We start from the raw sequence: 19,200 nt of genomic DNA, 5'->3' as shown, positions 1-19,200 counted from the left end.
AAATAGCGTTGAGTTTGAGGTTTTATATAGTAGCCCAACAAAGCGTTGTTTTAGTTTAGAAAACATGCAAAATGAAACGGACGAACGGGTCCACACCTTTGGAATGGGCGTCGTTTGGAACCCTGTTAGTCTGTAATATGCCGTACCTGTCTATGTCTCTGAAAGGGGATGTTAAAGGGAAATGTTGCCCTGGCTGAAAGGCGAGGTCTTCTGTTCCCCTTTAAGGGGGTGGGGATTGCCATGATAGCGGCAAGGAATCAACTCCCAAAGGGGTGGACCTGTTCATCCGTTTTATTTTGAATGTTTTTTAAGCCAAAACAAGGCTTTGTTGGGCTATTTAGGCTACTGTATAAAGCCTGGAACTCAACGCTAATCTTTAACCCCTAGAACCCTACGGACCCACCGGTGGGTCCAGCTGCCACGTGACCTCGTAATTTTAACAAACCCCCAGTATTGATGTAAAAAACACATTTGGCACAGTTTGGTGACATTTTTGGATAAATGTGCCAAAATGGCCTCTCCGCCTAAGAAATTTCTCACTAATACCATTCTAAAATAAATATGATTCATCTGATTGAGTCCAAATTTGGTATATTTTTACACAACATTTAGATTTAAAAGTCTGTACTACTTTTTTGTGCTATAAATAATATTTTGGTAGTGTTTCGCAATGTTTATTTCAAAGAAAATTTTGGCGAGGTTCAAAAAATGCAAAAATATTTTGTATTTTGTCCCTAATATTTCAGGCAGGGTCAAAGCTACAATGGTGCTGACACCAGAAAACCATTCTATGACATCTTACCTTTACAGACGTACCAAAAGTTTCTTCTTAAATCTAATAGCTGTGAGGCTATAAGTGATTTACTTTTGTGTGTTTTTGTCAGGCAGAAATGTATTTAAACCCCCTGAGGGTGTAAGAGGATAAATAAAAAAAAAAAGAGCCGCAGCTTGCCGGTCCCTGCTCTAGTGTGTTATTGGGGCGATTGGCACCTTGTCTGACCCTCTATAATAGCATGAGTCTAAGACGTCTCTAAGTGTTGGTGCAACGACATCGACATTATTTATTTCTGTCATCTTTCAGTAAAATGAGCTTTACTATGAAGTGAACTTTGATATAAACTTCAACGTCAGATTAACTTTCTGTCAGTGGTTTGAACTCTCTTCATATATCCAAACATATTTTCCAGAGTCCCCATCTTTTCTTAAAACTCCACTCCCAGTGGAAGGCATTCAAGGCAAAGATACCAGTCTTCACTGTGAGATGGAAGGAACTCAACCTTTCAAAGTTATGTGGTTCAAAGACAGAAGAGCCCTAAAAGAGAGTAGGAAGTATAAGATGGTTATTTTGGGCAACTCGGCTGCTCTCCATGTCATGAAACTGGAGCAGAATGATGTTGGCCTCTATGAGTGCCAGGTCTCCAACAGTGTAGGCAGTGAGATCTGCCAGACTTCCATCACACTGAAGGGTAAGTTCTGAATCAGTGGACTCTTCCTTCAAGAGCCGGATCTTTTTTTTTTTCTCACTTCATTTCTCCCCGACCGTTCAGAACCACCAACCTTTGTCAACCACCTGCTGGACCAGTCTGTAAGACTCGGCCAGCAGCTGACGCTGACAGCTGCGGTAAAAGGCTCAGAGCCTCTGATCGTGTCTTGGATCCGGGACAAAGATCACGTCCTCAGAGACAGTGATAACAGGAAGATCAGCTTTGAGAACAACCAGGCCACTCTGGTGGTTTCCAAGGCTGACTCGGCGACGGCGGGCAGATACACCTGCCACCTGAGGAACGACGCGGGAGTGGTGGAGTCAGTCTCCCAGGTTACAGTTTTAGGTCTGTGGAGCATCAGGCATAATGCTGCTACTGAGTGTCCTACACCTCTTAGATGTTTATGTGCTTCATCAAACATTCCTCGAATGATATACCTCAGTCTGCAGTCAGGTTCTCCAGAGTCCTGCTAATGACCAGATGAAGCATAGACACATCTAAAAGATGCAGGACACCTGGTGTAGAAGAACCCAGAACTCTTCTCTGAGCTCAGTGTTTTTTTCCAACAACTTCAGAACCTGCTGCCATCGTAGAGAGCCCAGAATCCATGAGCGTCACCGCAGGAGAAAACGCTTCCATCGAAGTTACAGTGTCTGGTTCACCAGAACTGAAAACCAAATGGTTGAAGGACAACCAAGCCCTGAATTCTGGTGCAAAATATCAGATGTCCTTTGCCAAGAAGGTTGCTATTCTGAAGATCCGTTCTGCTGACAAAGCAGATGCTGGAGAATATAAACTAGAGCTTACTAATCATATTGGTGCTGACTCTTGTGTAACCAAGCTCTCAGTCTCAGGTCGGGGTACTTTGAGGCTACTCTTAATGTCGTTTATATTTTTTTATCAGGCAGCTAACAAAGTTGTCTCACAACATCCTCTTTGACTGCAGATAAGTTGATTCCTCCGAGTTTCATAAAGAAGCTGAAGGACGCCCACATTGTTGTGGGTAAGCCTGCTGAGCTGGAGTGCAAAGCTACTGGATCTTCTCCTTTAACCATTTCCTGGTTCCATAATGGCCAGGAGATCCAAAGCGGTCCCTATTATGACATCAGCTCCACGGATCATAATTGCAGGCTGCTGGTTTTAACTGTCAGTCAGTCTGATTCTGGGAAATACTCCTGTAAAGCAGCCAATGCTGCAGGAGCCTGTGAGACCAGCGCCTCGGCTGATGTGACAGGTTAGTATGGACCAGCGCTCTCTGGTCTGGGATCAGATCACCATGGAAACAAGCCACCCGTCCCAAAACCAATCTTTTCTTTCTGCAATCAGAACCTCCCTCATTTGTGGAGACCTCCGAAGCCGAAGAAACCGTGCCTGGGAAAAACGTAACGATCTCAGCGAGAGTGACAGGCAGCTTGCCGCTGCAGGTCAAATGGTTCAGGGGAGCCAAAGAAATGCAGCACGGAAGAGGCTGTGAGATCTTAATGAAGGCAGATGTGGCCTCTCTGGTTCTCCACAGAGTCGATAAGACTCATGCAGGAGAGTACACCTGCCAAGTGTCTAACAATGCGGGGAAGGAAAGCCGTTCCCTTCATCTCTTTGTTAAAGGTTTGTGTGCATGAAACTCTTTGTTCCTAAAGGTGACAGATCTACTGATGGTTCAAATGACTTTCCCCATTAGAACCGGTCCACTTCGTCAAAAAGCTGAGGGATATTTCCTCTGAGAAGGGAAAGCCTCTGAAGCTTGAGGTGACGTTCTCCGGAACGCCCACCGTAGACGTGACCTGGAAGAAGGATGGGAGCGCCGTCGTGAGCGCAGAGGATTACAACATCATCACCACAGACACCTCCTCTGTCCTCGAGGTTCTTAACTCCCACAGAATGGCGGCAGCAGGGAAATACTCTTGTGAAGTAGACAATGGAGTAGGAAGCGACAGGTGTCAAGCGCTGATTTCGATTCTAGGTGAAAAAAGAAATTGCATGTTTATGCTTCTTTTTCAAAAGAAAAAGTTTCTCTTTGTACTGAACCTCCACCCTGATGTTCCACCTCAGAGCGACCGTGCTTTGTCGATCCGCTGGAGCCGGTGGACGTGACTGTGGGTGACGCAGTCACCCTGAAATGCAGCATTACCGGAACTCCTGATATCTCAGTAGCTTGGTTCAAGGCAGGTGAAAAGCTGCGAAAGTCGCCCACTTGCTCCATGGATTTCTCAGACGGCATTGCCACTTTGAAACTGTTGAAGGCAGCTAAGTCTGACGAAGGCGAATACAGCTGCCAGGCTGAGAACCGTGCCGGATCCGCGTCCGCCAGCTGCACCGTGACAGTCAGAGGTGACACTCATCTTCTGTTCTTCTTCTTTATTGACAATGTGACCAAGACCTTTTGGGAAAAAATACATCTTACTAAATCCTGACATTCAGACATAATGCATGCTAACACTAAATGTCTTACATGATGGTTGCCTCTCTTAGAGCCTGTGCGCTTTATCAAGAAGTTGGAAAACACAGCTATTGTGGTCGGTCAGCCTCTGAAACTAGTCTGCACATACACCGGGAGCCAGACGGTGTTTGTGGCATGGAGAAAGGACGATGAGCCGATCATGTCCTCTGACCAGTACGATGTGAAAACCACAGACTCTTCCTGCATCCTGGTGGTCCTGAACACTAGCAGGCCTGATGCAGCAGGAAATTACACCTGTGAGATTTCTAATGCCGTAGGAAAGGATGTTTGCCACGCTCTTGTCAGCCCGGGTAAAGCCTTAACACATCTGCTTTTACTTAATCACACTAACTGTCACCTGCAGGAGCGCAGCAGCTCTTCATGCTCATTTAATGCATCTAATTAAACCTTCTTGCTTACATGCTCCACACAACTAACTGGAACATTGCCCCTCTCAGAACCGCCTCGCTTTGTCAACAAGCTTGAAGACGCATATATCAGACTCCAGGAGTCTTTGACCCTGAAGTGTACCTACACTGGGGGCCCAAGAATAACTGTGGCCTGGAAAAAAGACGGGGAAGTAATCCGACCCTCAGATCAGTACGACATGAAGACCACAGGCGATACCTGCATCCTGGAAGTCCTCTGCAGGGACCGAAAACAAGCTGCAGGAACATACAGCTGTGAAATTTCTAACTCTGCAGGAAGTGACATTAGCCAAGCTAATGTAAAACTAGGTAAAAGCACTAACTCACTCATATGCATTCATTTCATTACAGGAAAAACATCAAATCATTTCCATGATTCGCCATGCTTGCTTTAATGCTGCTATTGCTAACTCATTTATCAGGAACTGTTTGGTTTGAGAAAAAGCTGAGGGACATAAAATCTATAACATCTGACACTGGACTAAAATTTACTGCAAACCAGAGGATTTATTTCCCAGATGAGGGACTTAGTAAAACCCACAGATAAGCAGTTTTTGAACTACAATGTTTTAAGAGGTGTGAATAGTTGGTTTAATTGCATACTGGTTTTAATGACTGGTTTTAATGGTGGATGTGCCTGGGGCTCATTCTGTTTTCTGTTAACCTTATTGATATATCAACCATCATGCTTTGCACCCATCAGTTTCTCATTATTCCAGTCAGTCTTCATCTCCCTCAGGAAAATATTTGAAGGTCTGGAAATTTGAACCTGAACAAAAGAATCGCTGATAATCCAGAAATGGCCTGAAGTCTAGTTTGGATTGTTTAACAGTCAGCAGCATTTAGAGGCAGGAAAGTAATGACCTCACTCTGCGCTTTAGTTTGGTGTCCTGTCAGCTCAGCATACCGCGTCAGGGCAGTATACCCTCAGTAATACGCATGACAGAAAGTGTCCTCTGTCTCCGCTCTCCATACAGCCAATCAGGCTGTTTAATTTCCAGATTTAGTCAGGTTTTTGATGCTGTTTTGTGCATAAAACAATAAAAAAAGTCCTTAATGGGGTGCACTTCACACATTAACTTAAAAAAAAAAAAAGTTTGCAAGTCCGTTTGACGAAGTTCTGGATTTTTTCACAGATAATTAAATCTTTATAGGGAGAGGGTTCTACAACTCAGGTGACAGGATATGAGATTTATTTGGTTTGTTTATCGAGATCAACATACGGATCATTTTTATTTTTACAGCACATTAAGAACTACTGAAATTATTTTCAGATTTCATGGGTGGGATTACTTTAGTGTTAGGATTAAGATTCACTCAGTGATAAAAGCATACCGAGCTACTGGTACAATCTGAAGCCATTCAATGGGACTGATTTATGGTATGCTGGCCTGACATGGTATGCTGAGATTACAGGACACTGGACGTCCACTTCATAGCTCAGCTAATTTTGACCCAAACCTTTTTCATGTTTATATTATACCTAATATGTATATGACTGAGGCTGATGATAGCGGCCCCACCTTCACTATGGTTATGACAGGAAAATCTGTATTAAAGGATTTTAGGAACTTAAATACTGTCGGTAACATGGTGTTAAGTGTCAAAAGCTACTGTTTCAAATTATATTAGGGATTTAACCAAAGTTTGATCTGCTCACATTAAGATTTGTGTCCTCAGATGTTTAAAGACGTTTCTTTTTTTATGATAGTCTGGATTGGATTTTTTGTTTCATTTGGAGAAATGAGGATCAAACCAAAATGATTGAATCTCTATCCTGAAACAAATCCAGGTAATACGTTTTCAGGTTGCTTGACAGGAAGTGACTGGGCTGCAGCTTGTCTAGAGTGGTGGTTTGCCTTCAATCAGCAATTAATTTAATCTAGGGCTCAATAATTCAGATTAAATGCTTATATCTAGCTCTACAGCTTGGTCGCCATCATCACCACCTTTCATAGAAGCTGCTGGAAAAGTTGGATAACACCACATTCAAACTGGGCCGACCATTGACACTAAGACCTGCCTCCACTGGTACTCAGTGAGTGAGGATTGAGAAAAGATGCCAGCTTGTCTTGGCCTCTTATCTGATTAATGTCAGAACCACAGACTGCAGCTCTACTTCCAGAGAGAAGGAGAAACACGTGTTCTAACGGGTTCAGATCTATCCGACTAGACAAACATAACCATCAATGGATCCTTCATTTTATAATTGCATGAACTAAACAGCTCCTGGTAGTGAATAATGATGCTAATGCTGAGGTACATTTAAAGGTACAGTAGGTTTCACCAATCCAAACATCCAGATGTGGACACGCTATAGTCTTTACGGTGCGTTTGAATGATTGTAATATTGCTTCTCTAATAACCTCTATAAGTGACCAAGAAATCAGATGGTCTCCTCATCTGCTGGGCTGAAGGGCTTCTACCCTGGAAACCAGAGGAGGAGACGTGCTTATCTGGACCTCTAACCATTCTGGAAGTCCTCTGTATCAATAGTTACTACTGCAGGGAAACATCTAAAATAGCCCCACTAACCAACAGGCTTGATTTTGCATCTACCCGACAGTCTAGTTGAACTTTGGTTCACACAGAGGTCCTGGATTTGGTTGGAGTGTGGGCCGGTTATGTTCCATGATTGGAGGGTCCGTTTCAGACATGGTCTCACAGAGACATATCACTTCCTGTGGAAAAATAAAGGTTCGGTTTTTGATCACGGGAGGGCGGGATCATGTTCTGTTACCTTTGTGTCTCGGTTTGTGACTCGGTTGTCCTGATCACTGGGTTTTTATCTGGTGGTTCTGTGGTGAAGGCCCACTGGCCTTACGGAGAGTAAACATTAAACCACCTCCGCATTGTCACAAATTTACCTGTTGTTCTCACTCTCTGCCCCACAGAGCGTAAAGTCCCTCCTAACTTCACCAAGAGGCCATCTGAGTCCATGGTTGATTCAGAGGGAAAGGTCATAAAGATGGAGGGCCGGGTGTCTGGCTCTCAGCCTCTGGCCATCGTCTGGTACAAGGCCGACCAGGAGATCCATCCCTCTGAGAAATACGACATCAGCTTCAAGAACAACATGGCCGTGCTGTGTATCAGAGACTCCGCTGTCTCTGATGGTGGCGTCTACACCTGTGAGGCCTCCAATGAAGCAGGCAAAGCTTCATGTCAGGTGTCCCTCACAGTGTCAGGTAGGGAATCCATTTGTTCATTGGAGGTTTACTAAAATTTAGGCTTTAATCTTTAGTAACTTCCCAGAGATTGTTCTTAACTATTCAGAATGTCTCTGAAGAGTTCATAATCTATGTGAAAGCTATAAAGTCATACATTTCAGTGTTGGAAGTTTCTTCTTGATAGCATTTTTTTTCCAGGATTTTTCCATGTTTTGTTTTCTGTCCGGCGGAAGCCCTTTCATCCAGTTTCTTCTGAAAAACACTTGAAAGGTCAAATTTACTAGAAGTTTTTGTTCCCCCAAATGCCAGACGTCATTTAGAAATTTTTTGGGGGCTAAATCTGTTTGGTCCGTCTTGATTTAGTCCAAAAATCATTGTTGAAAATTGTGCTGTGTTCGGTCGGTCTGATTTTGTCGATCGAAAAAGTTCTTGCATGACTGGAGAATCTTCCTGACAAGGGCAAAAACTTGTACAGTGTATGCGCGCCCCAATAACCCTGAGGTGGGGTTCAATATCTATAAACCAGGGTGGTTTGGGGGCAGATGATATTTAAGAAAAAGAAAGCCAGCTGGTTTAATCTGAGTATACAAGAAGTTGTTTTCCTACATTTAAAGGCTATTAGTAAACTATCACAGCTAATCAAACCTGATGAGTTTTCTATAGTAGTTTTTCAACCAAGGGCGTTTCCCTTGGCAAGTTTTGTGACAAAAAGTTATTCATTCATCTAGATTTGTATTACATAGACTTAATGAATTATATACATTCTTAATTTGTGTCACTATGTGTATTCTCATGTAGATTTCTCCTTATCTACCCAGGAGGACTTAGTGAGTTGACTTTTCCATTGAGCTATTCCAGGTCTCCAAAATATGATGTATAACCAGGACTTTCTTCCAGTTTCTTCCACTTGTCTGGAAGAAACGGATTTCTTCTTGAAAAAAACTCAACCCTGGTTTAATGTCAAGCATTTATTTCTAGAAGTGATCTGAAAAGTTTTTTCCACATTTCCTTCAGAAACTGGCCAGCCCCCTAAATTTGACGTCCCTCTGGAGCCAGTTGTGGTGAACGAGGGGGAGAAGCTGAGCCTAAAATGTCACGTTAGAGGCTCTTCTCCACTCACCGTCCAGTGGATGAAGGACAGGAGGGAGATAAAGGCCAGCGATTCAACCAAGATCAGCTTTGTTGGCGGAACAGCCTGCTTAGAGATCAGCTCTGCATTGAAGGCCGATGCAGGGGATTACCTCTGCAAGGCCAGCAATGCCACCGGTAGTGACTTCTGCAAGTCCAAGGTCACTGTGAAGGGTAAGCAGCTAAGGGGATTTGGGGCTTTATGGAAAATTAACTAAAAGGGGTCAAATCCTAAAGGTCAAAATCTGGTTCAGTTTTTTTTTTATAGCTGCAGTATTATTAACTGTTTTTCTAAGGCATTACTTAATCACATGCCAATGTTTTTTTTACGTAGACAAAGGAACCAAAGCTGCCCCCACCGAGGCACCAGCACCTGCTCCAGCTGCTCCGGTCAAGAGGCTTGACAGCCTCTTCTTCATCGAAGAACCCAAAAACATTTCAGTCACAGAGAGTAAGGAGAGCAATCCTCTAATAATGTTCCACAGGAAGAGATACATTTTGTAATTTTTTACTTCCTCTCATCACTTCCAGAGGGAACCGCTACGTTTATCGCAAAGATCGGTGGGGATCCTATCCCCAGCGTGAAGTGGATGAAGGGGAAGTGGAGACAAATCACCCCTGGGGGTCGTATCTCCGTTGAACACAAGGGCCAGGATGCCAAACTGGAGATCAGGGAGGTGACCAAGTCAGACTCTGGCCTCTATAGGTGCGTGGCCACTAACAAACACGGAGAGATTGAGTGCGGCGCCGAAATGGAGGTCACCAAAAAGGAAGAAGGGGAAGGACTTGGAGATATCAGAACAAGACTGAAGAAGTAACTGCTTAATTTCTAAATCTGGCTGAAGTCTGTTAGTCAAAAGACCCAAAGCTTCTACCTACTCAATTCTTATATGTCTGCCATTTCCCAGGACTCCTTCCAAGCAAAAAAGCCCAAAGAAGCTGGAGAACCTCAGCATCGTTGACCTGCTCAGAGGTCATGACCCTAAAGACTATGAGAGGATCCTGCGGGAGCATGAAATCTATGACTACAGAGCCATCCTGCAGGCGGTGGAGATCCTGAAGAGGGAGAAGGAGATGGAGACTGGAAAGGCGGTACGAGGGGAGGCCGATTAGATCAGTTGGTTCTAGCTCGGATTTGGGTAGATTTAAGGGAAGCTGCTTCGTCTAAGGTTCAGTTTTCCTCGTCTCTGAGGCCTATTAACTACCTTTAGACTATTCAGGCAGAATATGATGTCATGGGTTATCTGTTTCTTGTGGCAGTGGTAGGAGGGTGGGACGTTATGTCTGCACCGTTCAGGGTGTCCATGCTGGTCAGGCATCACATACAGCAGCAGAGTCGATCAGTTTGGGTTGATATTATTAAATAAACAATGGTAAAGATGTTGCTACATGTTCAGAGCCGTCTTTTTGGTGGCAGGAGGTGGAGCATGGCGGTCAGGTTGAGGAGGAGGACATGGCCATCCTCATCCAGCAGCTGGAGGGACGTGTCGACACGCAGGTAACTAAGCTCCCCCCAGAGCAGACTGCTGTCTACATAAACCTGGACGACCTTCATGGCTGTTTTTGTCCCCAGCCGGTCTCTGTGATGGAAGATATCTCTGACCAGACTATCACGGAGAACCAATCGGCGACATTTGAGTGCCAGATTCAGATCAACTACCCGGAGATCTCTCTGACGTGGTACAAGGGCACGCAGAAACTGGAAAACAGCGACAAATACGAGATCAGCAGCGAGGGCAACCGCCACCGTCTAATGATCAAGAACTGCCAGGTCAAAGATCAGGGCAACTACCGCGTGGTGTGCGGTCCGCACATCTCCAACGCCAAACTCACCGTATCGGGTAAGACCGTTTCCCTGCTACTCTTACTCCTTTTAATGCTTCATCAATCCTTTTCCTCCTAACCAGGAGCTGACAGGTAAGTCAAACACAACCGGACTAACGTCTTTAAATCTGCCAAGACTCCTGCAGATCCTCTTTATGTGTTTTGTCTTGATTTGGTTTGAGTCATTTTGGACTCTTTTCTAACTTTGGATAAAGCGGAACACTAAAAGAAGTGTAATCTGTGATTGTCTGATTTTAGCCGACCAAATTCAGTTTACAAAATGCATCCGAAACATAGAGGTCAGCGAGCGCCACTCTGCCACCTTCGAGTGCGAGTTGTCCTTCGACAATGCCACAGTCATATGGTACAAAGACTCATGGGAGCTCAGAGAAAGCCCCAAATATAGCTTCCGGAGCGAGGGCCGGCGGCACTTTATGACGATCCGGAACGTGATGGCAGAGGATGAAGGTTGGTTAGAGCAAGTTTACCTCTATGGGAACATTTCCCACAGAAATAGTACGTTCTTATTAACGCTCCCCAGTCTGTGAGCAGCGTTATATTAGCGTTGGAATCAGTTGTTGAGCCTTAAATGTGGAGTAAAACAGAATGGTGTCTCCACCTGCCAGGCGTTTACTCCGTTATTGCTCGCCTGGAGCCCATGGGAGAAGCTCGAAGCACCGCCGAGCTCTACCTCTCAGGCAAAGGTCGGTACCTTAGAGCCACAGCAGCTGTCAGAGACTTTAGAGTCCGTCCAGGTCTAACCACACCTGTTCCTTTCACAGATGTTGGGTTAGGAAAGGTTCCTCAGGGTGAGTAACGACAAACCAGAGAAACCAAACTCAGCTGCTAACGATAATTATACACGAAGCTGCGGATCTAGGATCATTAGAAAAAACTCTTGCTACTGTATAATTTTATATCCTGGTTAAATTGAAAAGTGATTAAATGTTTTGTGGATGAATCCTCAGACATCCCAGACTGTTCTGTTCAGCTCCCAGACACAGCTTACATGGTCATTAGCGCAGGTGAGTCTGGGACAGATGGGAAGATGTTTCATTTTCACTCCGCTGCGTTTCCTTCATTTAACTTTTCTTTTTTATGTCGAAAGAATCCTCCGAGTTTTATCGGTACCAGGAACAAAGTGATGCCAAAGGTACGGTCGTCACGGAGCTGCGAATGAGCCCGTTTTTAATCAAACATCTTAATCATCTTTACCTTTAACCATCATCACCATCCTTCAACCAAAATAACAGTGTGACCCCGATAAACCCACAGATCATTAACTCTGTAACTCCAACACCTTCATGTCTGACGTGCCTTAGAGTAAATCAGATTCGTCAGAGGAGAATTATGATTGATCCAAAAAATCTCAATATTTCCACAGAGATGATTGATTTTCAATTCAGTCTCATTAAAACAAAGTCCTTACAACTTACAGTGGTAGCCTTTCAAAATTTTCCCACTTTCCTTGATGGTTCCTTGGCGGGCCCCTGGCTGGTCCCCTAAGATCCCTCTTTAAACATCAAATCAGAAAACCAGTAAATTGCATCAACTCATTGACTCTTCAGCAATCCCTCACACTAAGCATGCTTGTAGCGACAGTGGAGAGGAAAAACTCCCTTTGAACAGGAAGAAACCTCCAGCAGAACCAGGCTCAGTGTGAGCGGCCATCTGCTGAGGCCCACTGGGGTTCAAGGAGACAGAAGCAGAGACATTCAGATCCTTGGCTGTGAGAATATTGAGATGATCCCTTAGAACTTTACCATGATTCAACCTCTCGGTGAATAAAGATGATTTGAACCCGCCTCTTATCCCTTAATCGTTTCCTTTAGAATTTAAGAGTGTGACGGTTGAAGAAGAAGCGCTTCTGGTTCAGTTCTCCTCCGTCTCAGGTATCAGCGTTCTTCCCTCCTTTCTCCTCAGATCTTTTGTCAGTCTGTGTCTTTTAACTCCGTTCTGGTCTTAATGTCTCCTGGTTGTGTTGATCAAACTGATTCCTGATCATTAATATCTCCTGACGCCATTCCTTTGTTTGTGTCTAAGTTCCCTTTTCTCCTCCACCAGAAGAGAAAAAAGCTGTGGAAGAAATTGTAGAGCGGACTCAAGTCAGAGAGGAGATCCCTGCAGGTACAAAGCTATTTGGTACCGAGGCTTCATGCTGCTCTCAGAGCTTTGGCTGAACAGACCCACCAACCCGCTCAGCTCCCATGTTTGCCTCTTCACCTCTGCATTAAACTCAGCTTCTGCTTGTTAGAGTCTCTCCTCCTCCAGTAGATTTAACACTTGGTAGATCTTTTGTCTGTTTTTGTCTCCTCTTCTTAATCTTTTGCTCTTCTTCTCTTACGCTCCTTTTAACGCAGACTGAAATGTAGACCTTATTGCTTAACTGTGTGAATCTTAATGCAAACCTTCTTGATCTTTTAAAGTTCCTGAGGTTTACAGGAAAGCAGAGGAGAAACCCTCTAAGCATGAAGCTCCTCCCCCACCTGCAGCCCCAGGTATCTTCGTGTCTGACCCCTGTTGTGTTGTCCCGATGCTGTTTTATCGTACTTGTTGTGTGTAAATGAAAAACACCTCATCATGGTGTTAGCTGTGGTCTAAAAACTGAACTTCATGATAATGTTTTCAAGAACCGGAGAAAAAGAAGCGGGAACCTGAAGTGACTCCTCCTCGGCGAGAAGAGCCTGCAGCTCCACAAGGTAACGTTCATGACAGAGTTTGACTGACGTTTCTTTGCTGTCAGAACGAGTCTTTATCAGCTTTACTTCTTCATCTTTCTGGTAAACATAGTTCAGGATCTTAAGTACCAAAAGCATCAGGATTGAAATATTTTTAGTGATTTTTTTACTTGAAATGTGTTTGAGAAACGTTGTGTTCTTCACTTAAATCATTGTCTGGTTTTCATGTCTGTGATTGTCGTCTTTTACCTCCTGCGCTCCTTAAACTCTTGAAATCAAACCCTTTTTTGTGACTTAAGTGTTTTTATTTTCCTTTAAATCTGAAGTTCGAACTGAACCCAAACCCAAACCCAAACCTGAGCCGAGAGAAGTTGAAACGGTTCCTCCAGAACCAGAACCACTGCCTCAGAAAGCAGAAGAGCCCAAAGTGACTGAAGTACCAGAAGTTAAACCAAAAGCCGCTGCAGTTCCACAACCCAGAGGTAAAGTACTGAAAGTTGGAGCAGAAAGACTCGATAATCGGTTCCTTTCCTCCATCATGTTGTTCTGACCAACATGAAAAGCTCCTTTAGTGACAGACGTTCTTTGCTACTAACCTCTTGATGTAAATATGTCACTATTAACCTCCTTCCCAATGGTAAACTCTCTTCTACGCCTAACTCCTCCATTTACCTCCAATAAAATAATAAAACTCTTTCTGATGAGATCTGTGTAAAAACCAGCATCTTCTCCATGTCCTCTGAAGTCCCAGCTGTAGCCGTGGAAACGAAAGTCCACCTGGTGGCTGAGAGGGTCCCTCCTCCAAAGACTGAGGTGATCCTACCAAGAGGTACCCAGTCTTTTCTTTGCTCTCATCTTCTTATACATGTGCTGTGATGTGAATCCTGTTGTTATGAGCTGCCTGTCCTGTTTGTGTCTCTGCTCAATGCAGTAAATGTTCTTAAAAAATGTTTAAATGTTCTTTAAAGCACCAGAAAAGGCTGCGGCAGCGGCAGCCCCATCAGCGCCAGAGCGTCCAACAGCTGAAGGTATCTGTCTCTTCCTCTCCTTTTGGGTTTCAGCTGAATTCACTCGCTTAGAGTGGACTCTTTCATTGCTTTGTTTTTTACCTCTGGGCTAAATGAGAACAAAATGTTATTTTAAGTGCAAGATGTACGTAGAGGGGAGGAAGCTGTGGTCCAAAGATCTGAGCCAGAGATGCGGACGGAGGATGCTCCAGTTCCAGGTAGTGCAGAGGTTATCCTATGGGATTCTGTTGTCTGCACTCCGACATGTTAAGACGTTTTCAAGTCTTTCAACAAGCTACACGAGAGTGTGACTTCCACCTTTTTAGCATAAATCTTATAACTACTGTTATTCTAAGCTTCCTCAGAGCCCAAGAAGCTTGAGGTTCCTGGGAAATCACTGCCACTGGTTCCTAAACGTGAACCAGAGGTTCCAAAGAAGGCAGAAGAACCGGAGCTTGCAGAGAAAACGAAGGTTATCAGGTTTCCTGAAAAAGTTGAAGATTCCAAAACAACGAGAGAAACTGAGAAGAAAGTTCCAGAAACCAAGACAAGGTTTCCAGAAAAGATAACTGAAGCTCCAACCAAGGTTGCAGAAAAATCCAAAGAGAAAAATAGGGATCCAGAGCCTCCCATAAAGGTTCCTGAAACACCAAAGAAGGTTCCAGAAGAAGCAGAGGTTATGGAACCAGCAGCCGAGCTCCAGAGTAAAACAGAAGCTCCAAAGCTGGACCTGGAGAAGGCTCTGCCAGGTCCCAGAGGACCTCCACCCAAAGACAAACCAGGTAGACACGTCCATGTGATGGTCCCAGAGATCTTTTTGAATCCTCTTTACTTAACTCAATCTTCTAATGTTTGATCTTCAGACTCTCTTATCTCACATTGGTCTAAATTTCTGTAGCATCTGTCAGCTGTCCTGTTTGTTGCCTAAAAGTCTGAACCAAAGCTGAATCTGTTTAATCTGCAATGACCTGTTTGATGGGTTTGATGTTGATGCTAACGTTGCTGCGTTTTTGTTATCTCTTTTATGTCGGGTTCCTCTTGGCCACCGCTTCATGGGGCCTTTCCTCCATCTTGGTAAAATCTTAAAAAGAAAAAATCTCAGTTCATCTAACAAAAGACCTGAAGCTACAGACAGATGAGGATGAAGATGTTTGGAAGTCGGTGCTCGAAGAAAGTTTCTCTGCAGCAAATGAAGAGAAGCATGAAGATGTTCAGATATTTGAGAGAAGATTAAAACCCAAAGAGTTAGATGGTAGAGATGAGAGGCCTTTAAATGTGTGGAAAGAAGGTAGGGAGAAAACAGAAGAAGAGTTCGAGTGTCCAGAGCATGAAAAGCTGGAAATCATCCGACCAAATGAGGACGGATCTCTGGGAAAAACCAAAAAAGAGTCTGTGGTCACCTCTCCTCCACATCTAACTGTAACTCAGCTTCCATCAAAAGATGCCAGAGGTTTGACTGAAACAACTCCAGAGAACATAAAGGTTACTCCGGTTAAAGATGTTGTTTTATTGGAGAGAAGAAAAGAACAGAAGTTTTTTACTTTTTCAGCTGAGGAGCTTAAAGAAGATGCTTTTGTTTCAGCACAGCATCTGGAAACCAGAGAGGAGACGAGGGAAGCGGAAAAGAAATCTATTGAATGTGAACATTTCTCATTTCAAAGATCCACCAATCTGCACATTGCGGATATTATTGGAGCAGACCTGAAGAAAGCTCCTCCTAGCAGTGTGTCGTCATTTGAGGAGACAGTCAGCCTGAGTGCAGAACTTTCTTCTTTCAAGGAATCTGCTGGATCTGCAGAGAAGCTACAAACAAAAACTATGATCCAACCTGAGAAACCTGAAGCTGGACCAGTGGAAACACCTCGACCACCTCTTTCATCTACAACACTCTCTGATTTACAGTTTACAGCCAAGGAAAGAAAACCACAAAAAGAAGAAGATGTGAAAGAGAGAAACGTAACTCAGAAGACTCTGGAGAGTCAGATGGCTCAGATGACTGTGGAGACTCTGGAGTCTCAGAAGACTCTGAAGACCCAGAAGATTATGAAGACTCTGGACACTGAAAAGATTCTGCACACTCAGACGAAACTGGGTACTCAGAAGACTGTGGAGACTCAAAAGACCCCAGAAGCTCAGAAGACTCTGGAGACTCTGAAGACCCAGAAGATTATGAAGACTCTGGACACTGAAAAGATTCTGCACGCTCAGAAGACTGTGGAGACTCAGAAGACCCCAGAAGCTCAGAAGACTCTGGAGACTAAGGAGACTCTGGACACTCAGAAGACTCTGGAAACTCAGAAGACTCTGGAGACTCGGAAGACTCTGGACACTCAGAAGACTCTGGAAACTCAGAAGACTCTGGAGACTCAGGAGACTCCAGACACTCAGAAGACTCTGGAGACTCTGAAGACCCAGAAGATTATGAAGACTCTGGACACTGAAAAGATTCTGCACGCTCAGAAGACTGTGGAGACTCAGAAGACCCCAGAAACTCTGAGGACTCCAGAGACTCAGGATACTCTGGAGACTCTGGACACTCAGAAGACTCTGGAAACTCAGAAGACTCTGGAGACTCGGAAGACCCCAGAAACTCAAGAGACTCCGGACACTCAGAAGACTCTGGAAACTCAGATGACTCTGGAGACTCGGAAGACTCTGGAGAAGCAGAAGACTCTGGAGACTCAGAAGACCCCAGAAACTCAAAAGACTCCAGAGACTCAGGAGACTCTGGACACTCAGAAGACTCTGGAGACTCTGAAGAACCAGAAGATTATGAAGACTCAGGACACTGAAAAGATTCTGCACACTCAGAAGACTGTGGAAACTCAGAAGACCCCAGAAACTCAGAAGACTCCAGAGACTAAGGATACTATGGAGACTCTGGACACTCAGAAGTCTCTGGAAACTCAGAAAACTCTGGAGACTCGGATGACTCTGGAGACTCGGAAGACTCTGGAGAAGCAGAAGACTCTGGAGACTCCGGACACTCAGAAGACTCTGGAGACTGAAAAGACTCTGGAGACTAAGAAGACTCTAGAGACTCAGAAGACTCTGGAGACTCAGAAGACTCAGAAAACTCGGAAGACTGTGGAGACAGGTATTCTTATGAACTTGATCGCTACAGATCAACCTCTTAAAGCTAATCTTTTACATGTGGCTCACTAACATCTCCCAACATGCTGTTGGGTACCAGTCTTCCCTGCTTTTGTTTTGTCAAATTACTTCTTAAAAAAAGGGTTAGCTCTTTCATTTCCAAGTTTTTTATCATCCTTTTATCATCCTCTGACCATTCACCTCCAGCCCTTCTTCGATGGACGATTTAATGTCCACTCGCTGTTTTTTTCTCTCAGTCCTTTGTGAAGCTTAGCTTTGTCTTGTTGTGATCTTTGTATCTTTTATTCCTAAAGTGTCTCCGCCTAAGGAGAAGAAATCTTCTGCACCAGAACCAAAGCCTTCACCTCCGCCTCCTCCTCCTCAGAAGGTTGCTCCACCTGCAGGTATCATAATGGGGTCATATGTTTTTGTTCTCTTGCTGGCATCATCAGTCAGCCATGTTTGTCCTCATGTCCACCGATTGTTGTGTCATAAACTGTACCAGTGTGTGTTTTCCAAGCGTAGTATTATCTTGATCTTGATCCCAAATTATCTCCTCCAGAGGAAAAGAAACCAGCCCCAGAACCAAAGCCTTCACCTCCTCCTCAGAAGATTTCTCCTCCAGCAGGTACCCTGGTTTCTGTTTCCTTCTTAAGCCTTCAGGGTCAGCCATGTTTGTCTCTGTGTACATTGGCACCTCTTCATATGTCAACTGTTGCTGGTGTGTCGTTATGCTCTTTACTACCTGGGTGTAATCCCAAAATTATCTCCTCCAGAGGAGAAGAAAGCAGAACCAAAGCCTTCACCCCCTCCTCCTCCTCAGAAAGTCACCCCCCCTGCAGGTACTCTGCTGGTTTCCTTCTTCTCCGAACTTCCGTGTCAGCCATGTTTGGTTTTGTTTTATTTTCTTGGTGGTTTTTGCTGTGTTGGTATGTTCTTGGTTACCTTAGTGTTTTTTTAATGTTCCTCTTGTGTAATCACAAATTATCTCCTCCAGAGGAGAAGAAGCCAGAACAAAAACCTTCACCACCTCCTCCTTCTCAGAGGGTTGCTCCTCCCACAGGTAGTTTGCTTTCTTTAATATCTTATCTTGCAAACTTTCGATGTTTGCTTTGCTTCTTATTTGGAGAAAAGTCCAGAGTTTCTCTTTGTTGTTATTCTGTGAGCTGTTTGTTGTTCCTGTGGTTCTGTCCATCACATCTGTAAAAGTCCGCAGACCGTCCCGTTGTCTCGTCCTTATCTTGCATCTTATTTATTATTTCCTGCAGAGGAGAAGAAACAATCAGTAGCAGCACCACCAGCTCCTACGCCCAAAGTTGCTCCTCCTGCAGGTAGTTTTTCAGTCTGGTGTCTCTGATCTGGTTTCCTTCTTCTGATGTATTTGTCTGTCATTTGTCATAACGCTTGGTCACATTGACATCTTTCGTTACGTTGTTCATTATGCTTTCCTCTTATCTTGTACTCTCAAGCGTCTCCTCCGGAAGAAAAGAAGCCTTCTCCAGTATCCAAAGAACCGGCAGCGGAGAAACTTGTTCTTCCAGCAGGTAGTTTCTTCTGTCTCTTATCCTTCCCTCCATGTCTGTTGGTCTTCTGTCAAATCTGTTGTTCACAGCAGCAGTGCAATCTTTCAGTGTCTGGTTTTATTTAGCTGTGGTTTGTTTCTTGAACTGATCTAAACTGAACTGATTCTTGTAGCTCCAGTTGCACCAGTGGAGAAGAAACCAGAGCCAGCTGGAAAGGCTGAACCTATCAGCGTCTCTGAGAGAATCTCTCCTCCTGAAGGTAACGTTTCTTCCTTCTTTCTTTGCCTATTTGTCGTCTTTTTATTCTCAAAACTTTATTCTCTTAATTACCTTTGCAATCTTTTCTCTATGAATCTTTCATGTTTGACTTCTCAGTTGTTTTCCTTCTACTAATCCAGTATTTCACATTAGCTGCATCCATTTTCTGACTC

The 19,200-nt window shown here is 44.2% G+C and overlaps 1 protein-coding gene across 1 annotated transcript in view; it reads left to right on the top strand.

Moving 5' to 3' along the window:
• LOC119795836 (titin-like) overlaps positions 1-19,200 on the top strand; it is a 166,156-nt gene that overhangs the window by 46,720 nt on the left and 100,236 nt on the right. Inside the window, 37 exon segments of the mRNA XM_038304063.1 lie at positions 1,188-1,466; positions 1,548-1,829; positions 2,060-2,338; positions 2,431-2,718; positions 2,811-3,089; positions 3,163-3,444; positions 3,534-3,812; positions 3,954-4,232; positions 4,380-4,658; positions 7,244-7,534; positions 8,531-8,818; positions 8,979-9,095; positions 9,176-9,458; positions 9,553-9,736; positions 10,062-10,142; positions 10,218-10,485; positions 10,727-10,936; positions 11,095-11,172; positions 11,251-11,277; positions 11,437-11,493; positions 11,577-11,621; positions 12,301-12,360; positions 12,533-12,595; positions 12,895-12,966; positions 13,099-13,167; positions 13,473-13,628; positions 13,892-13,975; positions 14,115-14,174; positions 14,291-14,371; positions 14,510-14,935; positions 17,561-17,650; positions 17,809-17,874; positions 18,023-18,088; positions 18,244-18,309; positions 18,515-18,577; positions 18,716-18,790; positions 18,942-19,028. Coding sequence (XP_038159991.1) covers positions 1,188-1,466; positions 1,548-1,829; positions 2,060-2,338; positions 2,431-2,718; positions 2,811-3,089; positions 3,163-3,444; positions 3,534-3,812; positions 3,954-4,232; positions 4,380-4,658; positions 7,244-7,534; positions 8,531-8,818; positions 8,979-9,095; positions 9,176-9,458; positions 9,553-9,736; positions 10,062-10,142; positions 10,218-10,485; positions 10,727-10,936; positions 11,095-11,172; positions 11,251-11,277; positions 11,437-11,493; positions 11,577-11,621; positions 12,301-12,360; positions 12,533-12,595; positions 12,895-12,966; positions 13,099-13,167; positions 13,473-13,628; positions 13,892-13,975; positions 14,115-14,174; positions 14,291-14,371; positions 14,510-14,935; positions 17,561-17,650; positions 17,809-17,874; positions 18,023-18,088; positions 18,244-18,309; positions 18,515-18,577; positions 18,716-18,790; positions 18,942-19,028 — 6,039 coding nt within the window.

Source organism: Cyprinodon tularosa, unplaced genomic scaffold (genome assembly GCF_016077235.1).
Source record: "Cyprinodon tularosa strain WSP-4 unplaced genomic scaffold, ASM1607723v1 ctg525, whole genome shotgun sequence".
Classification (NCBI taxonomy): Eukaryota; Metazoa; Chordata; class Actinopteri; order Cyprinodontiformes; family Cyprinodontidae; genus Cyprinodon; species Cyprinodon tularosa.
This window is presented reverse-complemented; position numbering and strand designations above follow the sequence as displayed.